The sequence below is a fragment of the Salmo trutta genome, chromosome 29 (genome assembly GCF_901001165.1).
Source record: "Salmo trutta chromosome 29, fSalTru1.1, whole genome shotgun sequence".
NCBI lineage: Eukaryota > Metazoa > Chordata > Actinopteri > Salmoniformes > Salmonidae > Salmo > Salmo trutta.
Genome location: NC_042985.1, coordinates 2,901,343 through 2,914,528, shown reverse-complemented (window position 1 = coordinate 2,914,528; position 13,186 = coordinate 2,901,343). Strand labels below are relative to the sequence as shown.

The 13,186-nt window shown below is 43.9% G+C and overlaps 1 protein-coding gene across 1 annotated transcript; it reads left to right on the top strand.

Moving 5' to 3' along the window:
- The first annotated feature begins 2,963 nt into the window (after positions 1–2,963).
- LOC115166767 (CUB and zona pellucida-like domain-containing protein 1) lies at positions 2,964–12,810 on the top strand. Its single transcript, XM_029720545.1, has 9 exons — positions 2,964–3,090; positions 4,215–4,356; positions 8,278–8,421; positions 8,660–8,718; positions 9,212–9,402; positions 9,769–10,169; positions 10,533–10,632; positions 10,899–11,091; positions 11,414–12,810. The coding sequence occupies exons 2-9, from the start codon at positions 4,247–4,249 to the stop codon at positions 11,542–11,544; spliced, it is 1,329 nt and encodes a 442-aa protein (XP_029576405.1). The 5' UTR covers positions 2,964–3,090; positions 4,215–4,246; the 3' UTR covers positions 11,545–12,810.
- The last annotated feature ends 376 nt before the right edge of the window (positions 12,811–13,186 follow it).

Below are 13,186 nucleotides of genomic sequence, written 5' to 3'. Positions count from 1 at the left end.
ATATCAGAATATTAAAAATGCTAAACATTTATATGGCGCAAATCTCCAACTGCAGTGAGTGAGTGCTAATCTGTAATAATCTGCCAGTTATCACAGATCAAATGCTATCTCAGTCTCTGTTGGAAATATTGACATGATTCTGGTGAGATTGAAACAATTGTTCTGCCAAAGCTGTTTGAAAACATCAGTTTAATTAGGCTTCATCAGTCAAATGATGTTTTTTTGCCCCATGACAATGTGACTTTCTGTTCCCCAGGTGGATTTCCGCTACAAGAATACCCATGATCAGTGTGATTACGAGGGCTGGTATTGTTCCACAGGGAACTGCGGCTCTTCTGTCAAAGATGTCAGAGGCACAATTGACAGCAGCAGCAGAGGACGGAGTGGCTACAACAACCAGTGGTGTGAAACGGAAACTGTTGAGACCAAAGATATCCCAAGTGATAAACCTTTTCAATTGGTGTAAGTTTGTTATGAAATACATCTACTCAATTTATTGAACACGCATTGTGCACAATGACTCATGTTAAACTCACATCTGGTATATTGGGTTTAACTATACTGTTAAAACCTACTTCTACAAGGTAGACTCCCCTCTGAGTTGTTTTTAAAGACCGTGACAAAGACACTCGGTAAAGGATATTGCTATGGTGGGTTTGATAACATTCCAGCCCAAGTGACCACTTATCTAAAGATGTGTTGTTGTTGTAACAGACAGAACAGCTGCTGTTGGATCCCCACAGTAAACGGTCTTGGATCTTGGAGCCTGGAAACACAAGTGGATCTGGGAACAAGATCTGATACTGGTGAACCCAACAGATCTCCAGTCACAGCCATTCTTCCTTTCATACGGTAACAACTTTCTGACTCCCTATACATTACCTCTTTGAAACGATCAGTTATTTTATATACAACATAGGTTATTGAAATCCTAATTAGACAAATTCCTACATTTTTTGGCTGGCGGGAAGGAGGCGCAAGTATCAAACTCAAGTTAGTTCGCAATTTCGTTATGTAAAAAATAGCGCAATAGCATTTTCCAGCCCTGACATCAGCAATTGACCTGTTTAACGTCAGCTCACTTGTGTTAAAGTGGGCGAGGTGGCCATGTTTCAGGTGTGTCCAGGGGCAGCCCCCACACCGGTCCGTTCTTTTGGCATGTCCATGTCCAGACTGCAATTTACAGTAGGCCTTGCCCCTATATCAGTGCACAGGCTATAGCCTATGTTCATTTCCATACTGAAGCAATACAATTAGAACAATGTGGACTGTAAACATGTTCAACATACTGTTTTCTGCAAACATGGATCAGGCTATTTAACTAATGAGGCTGTAACGGACTAACATTCTAACTGGAGTTGATGACAACGCAATAAATATATAAAATACCGTAAATACACAACTTGAAGCAACCACATGTTTAGCCATGGAACACGTTCTGATTGGCCAGTGAGGGGTCAAGCCTCGACACACCCACAACTGGTTTATTCATCGACTTGCCTAGTTAAATAAAGGTTAAATAAATTACATAAATACAAATCAAGGCCCAGCCCCTTTTCGCACCACTGCCAACAACTGCGCCTAAAATTGTGGTGGTGAAAATAGCAAAAATGTCACGCCCTGACCAGGTGAACTCTTCTATTTTGGTCAGGGTGTGGCATTTCTATAGTTTATTTTCTATGTTTTTGGTATAGCCTTGCTTTGGGGCTTATTTCTATGTTGGGTTCTGTCGATTCCCAATCAGAGACAGCTGTCGCTAGTTGCCTCTGATTGGGGAATCACATTTAAGTTCCTTTTCCCCCCACGATGTTTGTGGGGTGTTGTCTCTTTTTGTTGGAGCAGTAACGATACGTTTATTCTCTGTTTTGACCGTGTTATTTCAGTCTGTAATAAATAACATGTGTTCGCTCCCAGCTGCGCCTTGGTCCACTTCTTCCTTCCTGCACGACGATCGTTACAAAAATATTTCTGACGCGCCTCCGAACCTGTAGCTCTCCTGCCAGCTCTTAGACTGACCGCTGTGTTAGGTTTGTTAAAATAGAGCCCTTAGAGTTTACTCATTTCAGATGTCCTATTTCTGACTCATGTCATTGTAGTGTTCCCCAGAACTGTCAGAGGTCCTACAACCTTATGGCCTTTGACCCTGACGGTGATCGTGTCAGATGCAGATACGGATTGGTCAGACCTGAGTGCGATAGGTGTGACCAGCCTTCAGGTTTCTACCTGGATCAGGTTGGTGTGGGCAGTTATTTCCAACACCTTGAATCTCATGTGATTGTTGATATACTCCACGATGTACTGGGCTGTCACGTTGAGACCAAAACATTACAACATAAACCACAACTCATTTGTATTCAATCTATATGGGATTACATAATATTGCATATTGTCTTTGGTCTTAACCAGCTATTCCATTTGTGTTCTAACCTCTTCACTGTTAGGGCTCTTGCTCCTTACAATACGGCTACACTTCAACGAGTGGCGTCTACGGGTTTGAGCTAGTTGTAGAGGACTTTCCTAACCAACACATCACCCTGTCCTACACCGATGGCTCTAGTTCCTCCAGGGCACCGCTTCATGCAGGGAGACACCGACGCTCCAGCTACCAAACAACCGTCTCCTATCCCACTACCACCTGGCCCACTACCACCACCACCTGGCCCACTACCACCACCACCCCCTGGCCCACTACCACCACCACCCCCTGGCCCACTACCACCACCAGGCCCACTACCACTACCACCACCAGGCCCACTACCACTACCACCACCAGGCCCACTACCACTACCACCACCACGCCCACTACCACCACCACCACCACCCCCTGGCCCACTACCACCACCACCCCCTGGCCCACTACCACTACCACGCCCACTACCACCACCCCCTGGCCCACTACCACCACCACCACCACCACCCCCTGGCCCACTACTACCACCACGCCCACTACCATCACCCCCTGGCCCACTACCACCACCACCCCCACCACCTGGCCCACTACCACCACCACCTGGCCCACCACCACCCCAGGAAGCCTGTATTCCTCCACTGCTCCCCTCAGCAAACTCCCTCTGCATTTCTCTCTTCTGGGTGAGAGACTCCTCTTCTGATGGTTAACAATGCATTGGATTTTATTATGTCTTGAACCTTTATTTAACTAGTCAAGTCAGTTAAGAACAAATTCTTATTTAAAAAGACGGCCAACCGGGGAACAGTGAGTTAACTGCCTTGTTCAGGGGCAGAACGACAGATTTTTACCTTGTCAGCTCGGGGATTAAACCCAGTTACTAACCCAACGCTCTAACCACTAGACTACCTGCTGGTTACTAGTCCAATGCTCTAACCACTAGACTACCTGCTGGTTACTGGCCCAACGCTCTAACCACTAGACTACCTGCTGGTTACTAGTCCAATGCTCTAACCACTAGACTACCTGCTGGTTACTAGTCCAATGCTCTAACCACTAGGCTACCTGCTGGTTACTAACCCAACGCTCTAACCACTAGGCTACCTGCTGGTTACTAGTCCAACGCTCTAACCACTAGGCTACCTGCTGGTTACTAACCCAACGCTCTAACCACTAGGCTACCTGCTGGTTACTAACCCAACGCTCTAACCACTAGGCTACCTGCTGGTTACTAGTCCAACGCTCTAACCACTAGGCTACCTGCTGGTTACTAACCCAACGCTCTAACCACTAGGCTACCTGCTGGTTACTAGTCCAACGCTCTAACCACTAGGCTACCTGCTGGTTACTAACCCAACACTCTAACCACTAGGCTACCTGCTGGTTACTAGTCCAACACTCTCACCACTAGGCTACCTGCTGGTTACTAGTCCAACGCTCTAACCACTAGGCTACCTGCTGGTTACTAGTCCAACGCTCTAACCACTAGGCTACCTGCTGGTTACCAGTCCAACGCTCTAACCACTAGGCTACATGCTGGTTACTAGTCCAACGCTCTAACCACTAGGCTACCTGCTGGTTACTAGTCCAACGCTCTAACCACTAGGCTACCTGCTGGTTACTAACCCAACGCTCTAACCACTAGGCTACCTACTGGTTACTAACCCAACGCTCTAACCACTAGGCTACCTGCTGCCCCCTGGATGGAGGGTTGGACATATTTATTCTTTAAACAACATCAAACATGGCATTTATTTGTGAAGTATTGGCCTTTACTTGTGTACGTTTGTGTTCTTTTCCACCTCAGTGGACTCTATTGTTCCGTCCTGTGATGAGGGTATGTACCTGCCCAGGTTCGTGCAGCCAACACCACACAACGGAGAACATCTCCATGCCGAGGTCAACAAAGAGCTGGAGTTCAGGGTCAAGGCCGAGGCTACACACTCAACGTAAGAGACAACATCCATGATAGTCTATGCTACAGTATTATACACAGGATTAATTTTCTAGTGCATGCACTCCTGGTTGTAACAGGTCATCCTGGCTGTAACAGTCCGTCCTGGCTGTAACAGTTTAGTCCTGATTTTAACAATAGATCCTGGCTGTAACAGTTTAGTCCTGATTTTAACAATAGATCCTGGCTGTAACAGTTTAGTCCTGATTTTAACAATAGATCCTGGCTGTAACAGTTTAGTCCTGATTTTAACAATAGATCCTGGCTGTAACAGTTTAGTCCTGATTTTAACAATAGATCCTGGCTGTAACAGTTTAGTCCTGATTTTAACAATGCGTCCTGACTGTAACAGTTTAGTCCTGATTTTAACAATAGATCCTGGCTGTAACAGTTTAGTCCTGATTTTAACAATGCGTCCTGACTGTAACAGTTTAGTCCTGATTTTAACAATAGATCCTGGCTGTAACAGTTTAGTCCTGATTTTAACAATAGATCCTGGCTGTAATAGTTTAGTCCTGATTTTAACAATAGATCCTGGCTGTAACAATTTAGTCCTGATTTTAACAATAGATCCTGGCTGTAACAGTTTAGTCCTGATTTTAACAATGCGTCCTGACTGTAACAATTTAGTCCTGATTTTAACAATAGATCATGGCTGTAACTGTTTAGTCCTGATTTTAACAATGCATCCTGACTGTAACAGTTTAGTCCTGATTTTAACAATAGATCCTGGCTGTAACAGTTTAGTCCTGATTTTAACAATAGATCATGGCTGTAACAGTTTAGTCCTGATTTTAACAATAGATCCTGGCTGTAACAGTTTAGTCCTGATTTTAACAATAGATCCTGGCTGTAACAGTTTAGTCCTGATTTTAACAATGCGTCCTGGCTGTAACAATAAATCATGGCTGTAACAGTTTAGTCCTGATTTTAACAATAGATCCTGGCTGTAACAGTTTAGTCCTGATTTTAACAATGCGTCCTGGCTTTAACTAAAAACGTTATCACCTGTAGTACTTTTTCAGCGATTACAAATATTTTCTTCTGCAATCAATTATTTGGCTTAAGGCAGCCTACTGTATAAGTTCACCAAAAGGTCTAAGAAAAGCAAGAGTTTTCCAATTAAGAGTAAATGTATTTTCTGTGATTGATCTGGATTGGTGTGGCTGTCTCTTTGCTAAGTGAGATGCTTGTGACATCCGACTCTGATGTCACCCCACGTAAGTTGCAATTTAAAAACGGCTAAGGTAAGGGTTGAGGTTAAGTAAGGTTTTTTATTTATTTATTTATTATTTCACCTTTATTTAACCAGGTAGGCAAGTTGAGAACAAGTTCTCATTTACAACTGCGACCTGGCCAAGATAAAGCAAAGCAGTGCGACACAAACAACAACACAGAGTTACACATGGAATAAACAAACATAGTCAAAAACACAATTACAAAAAAAGTCTATATACAGTGGGGGGAAAAAGTATTTGATCCCCTGCTGATTTTGTACATTTGCCCACTTACAAAAAAATGATCAGTCTATAATTTTAATGGTAGGTTTATTTGAACAGTGAGAGACAGAATAACAACAAAAAAAATCCAGAAAACACGTAAAAAATGTAATAAATTGATTTGCATTTTAATGAGGGAAATAAGTATTTGACCCCTCTGCAAAACATGACTTAGTACTTGGTGGCAAAACCCTTGTTGGCAATCACAGAGGTCAGATGTTTCTTGTAGTTGGCCACCAGGTTTGCACACATCTCAGGAGGGATTTTGTCCCACTCCTCTTTGCAGATCTTCTCCAAGTCATTAAGGTTTCGAGGCTGACGTTTGGCAACTCGAACCTTCAGCTCCCTCAACAGATTTTCTATGGGATTAAGGTCTGGAGACTGGCTAGGCCACTCCAGGACCTTAATGTGCTTCTTCTTGAGCCACTCCTTTGTTGCCTTGGCCGTGTGTTTTGGGTCATTGTCATGCTGGAATACCTATCCACGACCCATTTTCAATGCCCTGGCTGAGGGAAGGAGGTTCTCACCCAAGATTTGACAGTACATGGCCCCGTCCATCGTCCCTTTGATGCGTTGAAGTTGTCCTGTCCCCTTAGCAGAAAAACACCCCCAAAGCATAATGTTTCCACCTCCATGTTTGACGGTGGGGATGGTGTTCTTGGGGTCATAGGCAGCATTCCTCCTCCTCCAAACACAACGAGTTGAGTTGATGCCAAAGAGCTCAATTTTGGTCTCATCTGACCACAACACTTTCACCCAGTTGTCCTCTGAATCATTCAGATGTTCATTGGCAAACTTCAGATGGGCATGTATATGTGCTTTCTTGAGCAGGGGGACCTTGCGGGCGCTGCAGCATTTCAGTCAGTGTTACCAATTGTTTTCTTGGTGACTATGGTCCTAGCTGCCTTGGAATCATTGACAAGATCCTCCTGTGTAGTTCTGGGCTGATTCCTCACCGTTCTCATGATCATTGCAACTCCACGAGGTGAGATCTTGTATGGAGACCCAGGCCGAGGGAGATTGACAGTTCTTTTGTGTTTCTTCCATTTGCGAATAATCGCACCAACTGTTGTCACCTTCTCACCAAGCTGCTTGGCGATGGTCTTGTAGCCCATTCCAGCCTTGTGTAGGTCTACAATCTTGTCCCTGACATCCTTGGAGAGCTCTTTGGTCTTGGCCATGGTGGAGAGTTTGGAATCTGATTGATTGATTGCTTCTGTGGACAGGTGTCTTTTATACAGGTAACAAGCTGAGATTAGGAGCACTCCCTTTAAGAGTGTGCTCCTAATCTCAGCTCGTTACCTGTATAAAAGACACCTGGGAGCCAGAAATCTTTCTGATTGAGAGGGGGTCAAATACTTATTTCCCTCATTAAAATGCAAATCAATTTATAACATTTTTGACATGCGTTTTTCTGGATTTTTTTGTTGTTATTCTGTCTCTCACTGTTCAAATAAACCTACCATTAAAATTTGGTCCTGTCTTCATCAGTGGGCAAACTTACAAAATCAGCAGGGGATCAAATACTTTTTTCCCCCACTGTACAGCGTGTGCAAATGAGGTAAGATAAGGGAGGTAGGGCAATAAATATGCCATAGTGGTGAAATATAACAATTACAATTTAGCAATTAAACACTGGAGTGATAGAGACTGCTATGGTGACCAGTTAGCTGAGATAAGGCGGGGCTTTACCTAGCAGAGACTTATAGATGACTTGGAGCCAGTGGGTTTGACGAGGAATATGAAACGAGGGCCAGCCAATGAGGGCATACAGGTCGCAGTGGTGGGTAGTATATGGGGCTTTGGTGACAAAACGGATGGCACTGTGATAGACTGCATCCAATTTGCTGAGTAGAATGTTGGAGGCTATTTTCTAAATGACATCGCCGAAGTCGAGGATCGGTAGGATGGTCAGTTTTACGAGGGTATGTTTGGCAGCATGAGTGAAGGATGCTTTGTTGTGAAATAGGAAACCGATTCTAGATTTAACTTTGGATTGGAGATGTTTGATGTGAGTCTGGAAGGAGAGTTTACAGTCTAACCAGACACCTAGGTATTTGTAGTTTTCCACGTATTCTAGGTCAGAACAGGCAGGTGCTGGTAGCGATCGGTTGAAGAGCATGCATTTAGTTTTACTTGCATTTAAGAGTAGTTGGAGGCCATGGAAGGAGAGTTGTATGGCATTGACGCTCATCTGGAGGTTAGTTAACACAGAGTCCAAAGAAGGGCCAGAAGTATACAGAATGGTGTCGTCTGCATAGAGGTGGATCAGAGAATCAGCAGCAGCAAGAGCGACATCATTGATGTATACAGTGGTTTAAGTTAGGGGAGAGGTTAAGGTTAGGGTTAGGATTCAGGGTTGGGTCATCCAAGGATCCCACCTAGCATTTACCTTTTCCGTTTTGTCTCCTTTCTAGGATTAATGATGTCATCGTCAGTGGACCTCTGAACATCACCAATCACATGACTACCCAGGGGGAGTTTGTCATCCGGTGGACACCCATCCGGGACAATCTGGGGGAGTATTTCCCCATTTGCTTCATCACTGAGGGGCTATCTGGGTAGGTCTTATGTTTTATAATGCCAGAAACAACACCAGAACTGCTCTTCTACTTCCTGTACGTTCTGCTACTTCCTGTACGTTCTACTACTTCCCTCTGGAGTTTCCTCTTTTTATGATATTTCATTTCCCAACGCACATGAGAGAGAGAAACTAATAATACATAATAAGAGAGAGAAACTCATAATACATAATAATATTGTGCCGTTGTTCACCGTGATCTTCTCTAATACTTTCAGATCTAGTGTTTATCAATCTGAGATGAGATGTGTTGTGGTGGAGGTCGGACGCAGAAAGGGTTTGTACATTCTTCCACCAACAATATGCTGTGGCGTGTGATTGGACAATATGCTGTGGTGTGTGATTGGACAATATGCTGTGGCGTGTGATTGGACAATATGCTGTGGCGTGTGATTGGACAATATGCTGTGGCGTGTGATTGGACAATATGCTGTGGCGTGTGATTGGACAATATGCTGTGGCGTGTGATTGGACAATATGCTGTGGCGTGTGATTGGACAATATGCTGTGGCGTGTGATTGGACAATATGCTGTGGCGTGTTATTGTATAATTGTGCACTTTGATAACAGATGAAGCTGTGAATACTGTATGATACATACTATGCCTTGACAACACATCTGAAATCACCAAACATGAAGGAAAGATAAAAATGAAACTCGAAATGACCCCAACCAACTCAAATCATGGTTCACAGTCGGATTGTTTTGTTAAGATATGTATGCAAAAGATAGGAAGAAATACAACAATAACAAAATGTCTCCCGTGACAGTCAAAGCCAAGGTGGTGTGTGATGAGACCAAGATGACGGTAGAAGTGGAGAAGTCCTCTGTTACTGGAATTGACGAGGACCATCTCCGCCTCAACGATCCCAGTAACTCTGCCTGCGACCTGCAACGCTTCTCTAACAACACCCACATCATTGGAGTCATCCCCCTCAATGCCTGTGGCACTCAGATAGAGGTGAGGCCTCCGAGATGTCAAATATTACAGTGGGATGACACATGTATAGTATTCCTCTTTGTGTGAGACCCATTCACTCCTGGGTGTTTGTCTGCGTTCTCTATATTGAACCTGGTTGGAGGGGATATTCACCCCAAGGCACCAGCTAGGCTGACAGATCTTGAATTGGTTTCCTCAGAGAAACGGTCAAGATGTAGTGTTTTGGTGAGGGGTGGTTTCATGCTGCCTGTGGGAAGATCTGCCCTCAGAACAGTTTTGCATCAAAAGAGAAAGCAACATCTTGGTGATGTGTGTAAAGTTCAGTGCTGGCAGTGCCCACAAATGTAACTGTCTAGATGATGTTCCTCTCCATCTCTCTCAATCCAGGAGGACGACGACAACCTCATCTTCAAGAACGAAATCACCACCTTCGACAACCCCAACGACATCATCACCAGGCACCACCAGGTGGAGATCCAGTTCTACTGCCAGTACGCCAAACGGGGCAACGTGTCCCTGGGCTTCACTGCACACAGGGACAGCATCACGGTGGTGGAGAAAGGCTTCGGCACGTTCACCTACCAGTTTGAGTTCTACCAGACCAGCCAGTTCACCAATATGGTGGATCCCCGTGACTACCCGTTAGACGTGGTGGTGAAGCAGATGATCTACATGAACATTGAGGCCGTGTCCACTGTGAACAACACTGAGCTCTTCGTGGAGTCCTGCAGAGCGGCGCCGTACGACAACCCCAACTACCACCCCACCTACCCCATCATAGAAAACGGGTGAGACTGATCACACACATTCAGATCAGCTTTATTAGCACGAGTGGCAAGGATACTGTTGGTAAAGCAAAGTGAGATAAAGACATCAACAATAACATTCAAATAATAATAATAGTAATGGTGATTAGAGAAAGGAAACACACACACATATACATATACATATATATATACATAAAATATATATATATATATATATATACACTGAGGCATTCATCAACCTCATGGTGGACACTTGTCAGTGCTGTGAGATGAGTGATAGATGCTGGGGAATATTCTAGACTAAAATATTGTTTTACTGCACTTACTGTATGTACTTTACATATTTACTCTACTCTAGGTTTTAACTGTCTGTTTTTTTACCAGGTGCATTGTGGACGAGACGGTTCAAATCTTCTCACCCCGTCACCAGAGGCATTTCCAGTTCGGAATGGAAGCTTTCAAATTCATCGGAATGCACGACCAGGTAAATGGGGACAGATTTCTGGATCATTCAAGGGTCGTATCAAGGGTGATATCTTCTCTGTTCAGTGACCTTTAAACCCACTGGCTATAGGTGTACATCAGCTGTTCAGTGACTTTTGAACCCTCTGGCTATAGGTGTACATCAGCTGTTCAGTGACCTTTGAACCCTCTGGTTATGGGTGTACATCAGCTGCTAAGTGACCTTTGAACCCTCTGGCTATAGGTGTACATCAGCTGTTCAGTGACCTTTGAACCCTCTGGCTATAGGTGTACATCAGCTGTTCAGTGATCCTGTGTGAGGCTGGGAACCCCAACACCCGGTGTGCCCAGGGCTGCGTCAACTCCACCTCCCCCCAGCCTGCTGGCCACCACCACCGCAAGAGAGAGGCCGCCATGCAAACGGCCAAACACCACATCTCCCAGGGTCCTTTGCGCCTGAGAAGGAGTTCAGAGAGCTCAGGTAAGCTAACCCTGAGGGTAACGGCTGTAGCCATTGCTACAATTCAAACGTTGTACTCCGAGTTATTGAAGATACAGTATATTGCAGAAGTTGAGTTGGTGAATCATGGCACTTGCAACGCCAGGGTTGTGGGTTCAAATCCCACGGGAGACCATTAAGAAAAAAATACATGAAGATGTATGCTCTCACTAGTGTACGTTGCTGTGGATAAGAGTGTCTGCTAAATGACTACACATTTAGGAAGGACCTCTACAGTGGAATCTACAACAAGAAATAGCATCTCTGCATAAAAAGGTGTTTGTGTGTTTTCTTGTCTTTCCAGTGACCAACATGAACATGGGGTTGATGGTTGGGTGTATCGTAGCAGCCGTTGCCATGCTGTGCGGAGTGATGCTCTACAAGGACAAAACATCAGGCGTTAAATACCAGCCCCTGACAACATTTGAGACTTAGTCCGATGGCAGCCATCCTTTCACATATAGCCTGCATTATAGAAAGAAGGATGGTGGGAAATATAGAACATTTGAAAAGTGGCCTCTGACTTTTACAATGAAATGTCTCTTGGGATCAATACAAGAATATGCATTAATCCGTAAACGTACTTAGCGGTAACTCCAATTATAACATGTGTCTTGGCTGACCAAGTCAAAAGTTCTTAATAGCCACTCGAGCACCAGTAGGATTGCAAGTGTTCATATATCACAGGAAGCTGCTGAGGGGAGCACAGCTCATAATGTCTGGAATGGAGTGAATTGAGCGAAGGGTATTTGATACCATTCTACTCATTTCACTCCAGCCATTACCATGGACCTGTGATCCCCAATTAAGGTGCCACCAACCTCCTGTAATATATCTATATTTACTGTAGCCTAGCCTATATGCATGTGACCCATATAGTGCACTCTAGTGTACAAATGATGTGTAATATACAAAGACAGAACAGCTATAAACCAGACAACAACCGTAGAGGTTAGGCCCAAATGTCTCCTCCAACTTGTTTGACCAGTTTAACTCCTGCTTCTTCTTATGATCTGTATTGTGATGTGGGGATAGTCATGTAATACTGGGATGTACTCTGAAATACCGCTGTCACGTTCTGGAAAGCTTTCTATATAGGCCAGGGTCTGTTGAACCAGGGATCAAATATATTTATTTGTTATGATTGTGTTACATCAAAATGGGAAATATAGACCTATAGGCCTAATGCAAAGAAATTATGTATAGATTTATTTTAAATTAGTGAATTCCTTGTTGTATACACAATTCATCTTGAAGCTGCCATGTGTACTGGAATAAAACTCAACTCTAAATAAGTTGACACCAGTGGAGGCTGCTGAGGGGAGGACGGCTCATAATAATGACTGGAACGGAGCGAATGGAACGGCATCAAACTCAAGGAAACCATGGAAACCATGTGTTTGATGTATTTAACACCATTCCATCCTATTCCGCTCCAGCCATTATCAGGAGCTTGTCCTCCCCAATTAAAGTGCCACCAACCTCCTGTGGTTGATACAGTTCAGTGTTGAATACAAGTGGGTCATTCTCGGGCTGGGTAATATTTCAGTCCCTCTGACTTTTATATTATATTTCAAGTATTGCGTCACCAAAATGAAATGTTAAAAGATTTTGTATATAAATTGAAATATCCAGTATAATGAATTTAAATAAATATAGCATTAATTTAATATTTCTTATTAAAACATCTTATTTTGTAACTGACATTAAGAATTGTGTCATGTCCCCCAGGCGTTTCACGTCATTTTTACTTGGGAAATGAATATAAAAATGTGCTGGGATGAAAAATCATTTCAAAAGTGATAACAGGGAAGATTGTCAGAAAATATAAATGACAGAGATTTGCAGAGCATGCCCTATGCTTTTCAAACCAACGCTGGAGACATCTGGAGAGGCAATGCCTACGCACCTTTGAAAGGAAGCACACTAACCGGCACACCGATGCATTCCAGAGAAAGGTGAAGTCATTCTTTTTGAGAGATGATGTGAGCCGGATCACAACTGGGAGGAAACAAACTATCACAGTGCAGAAAGTCAAGATGCAAAAAAGGTTCCTGGAGGACACCATTAAAAACCT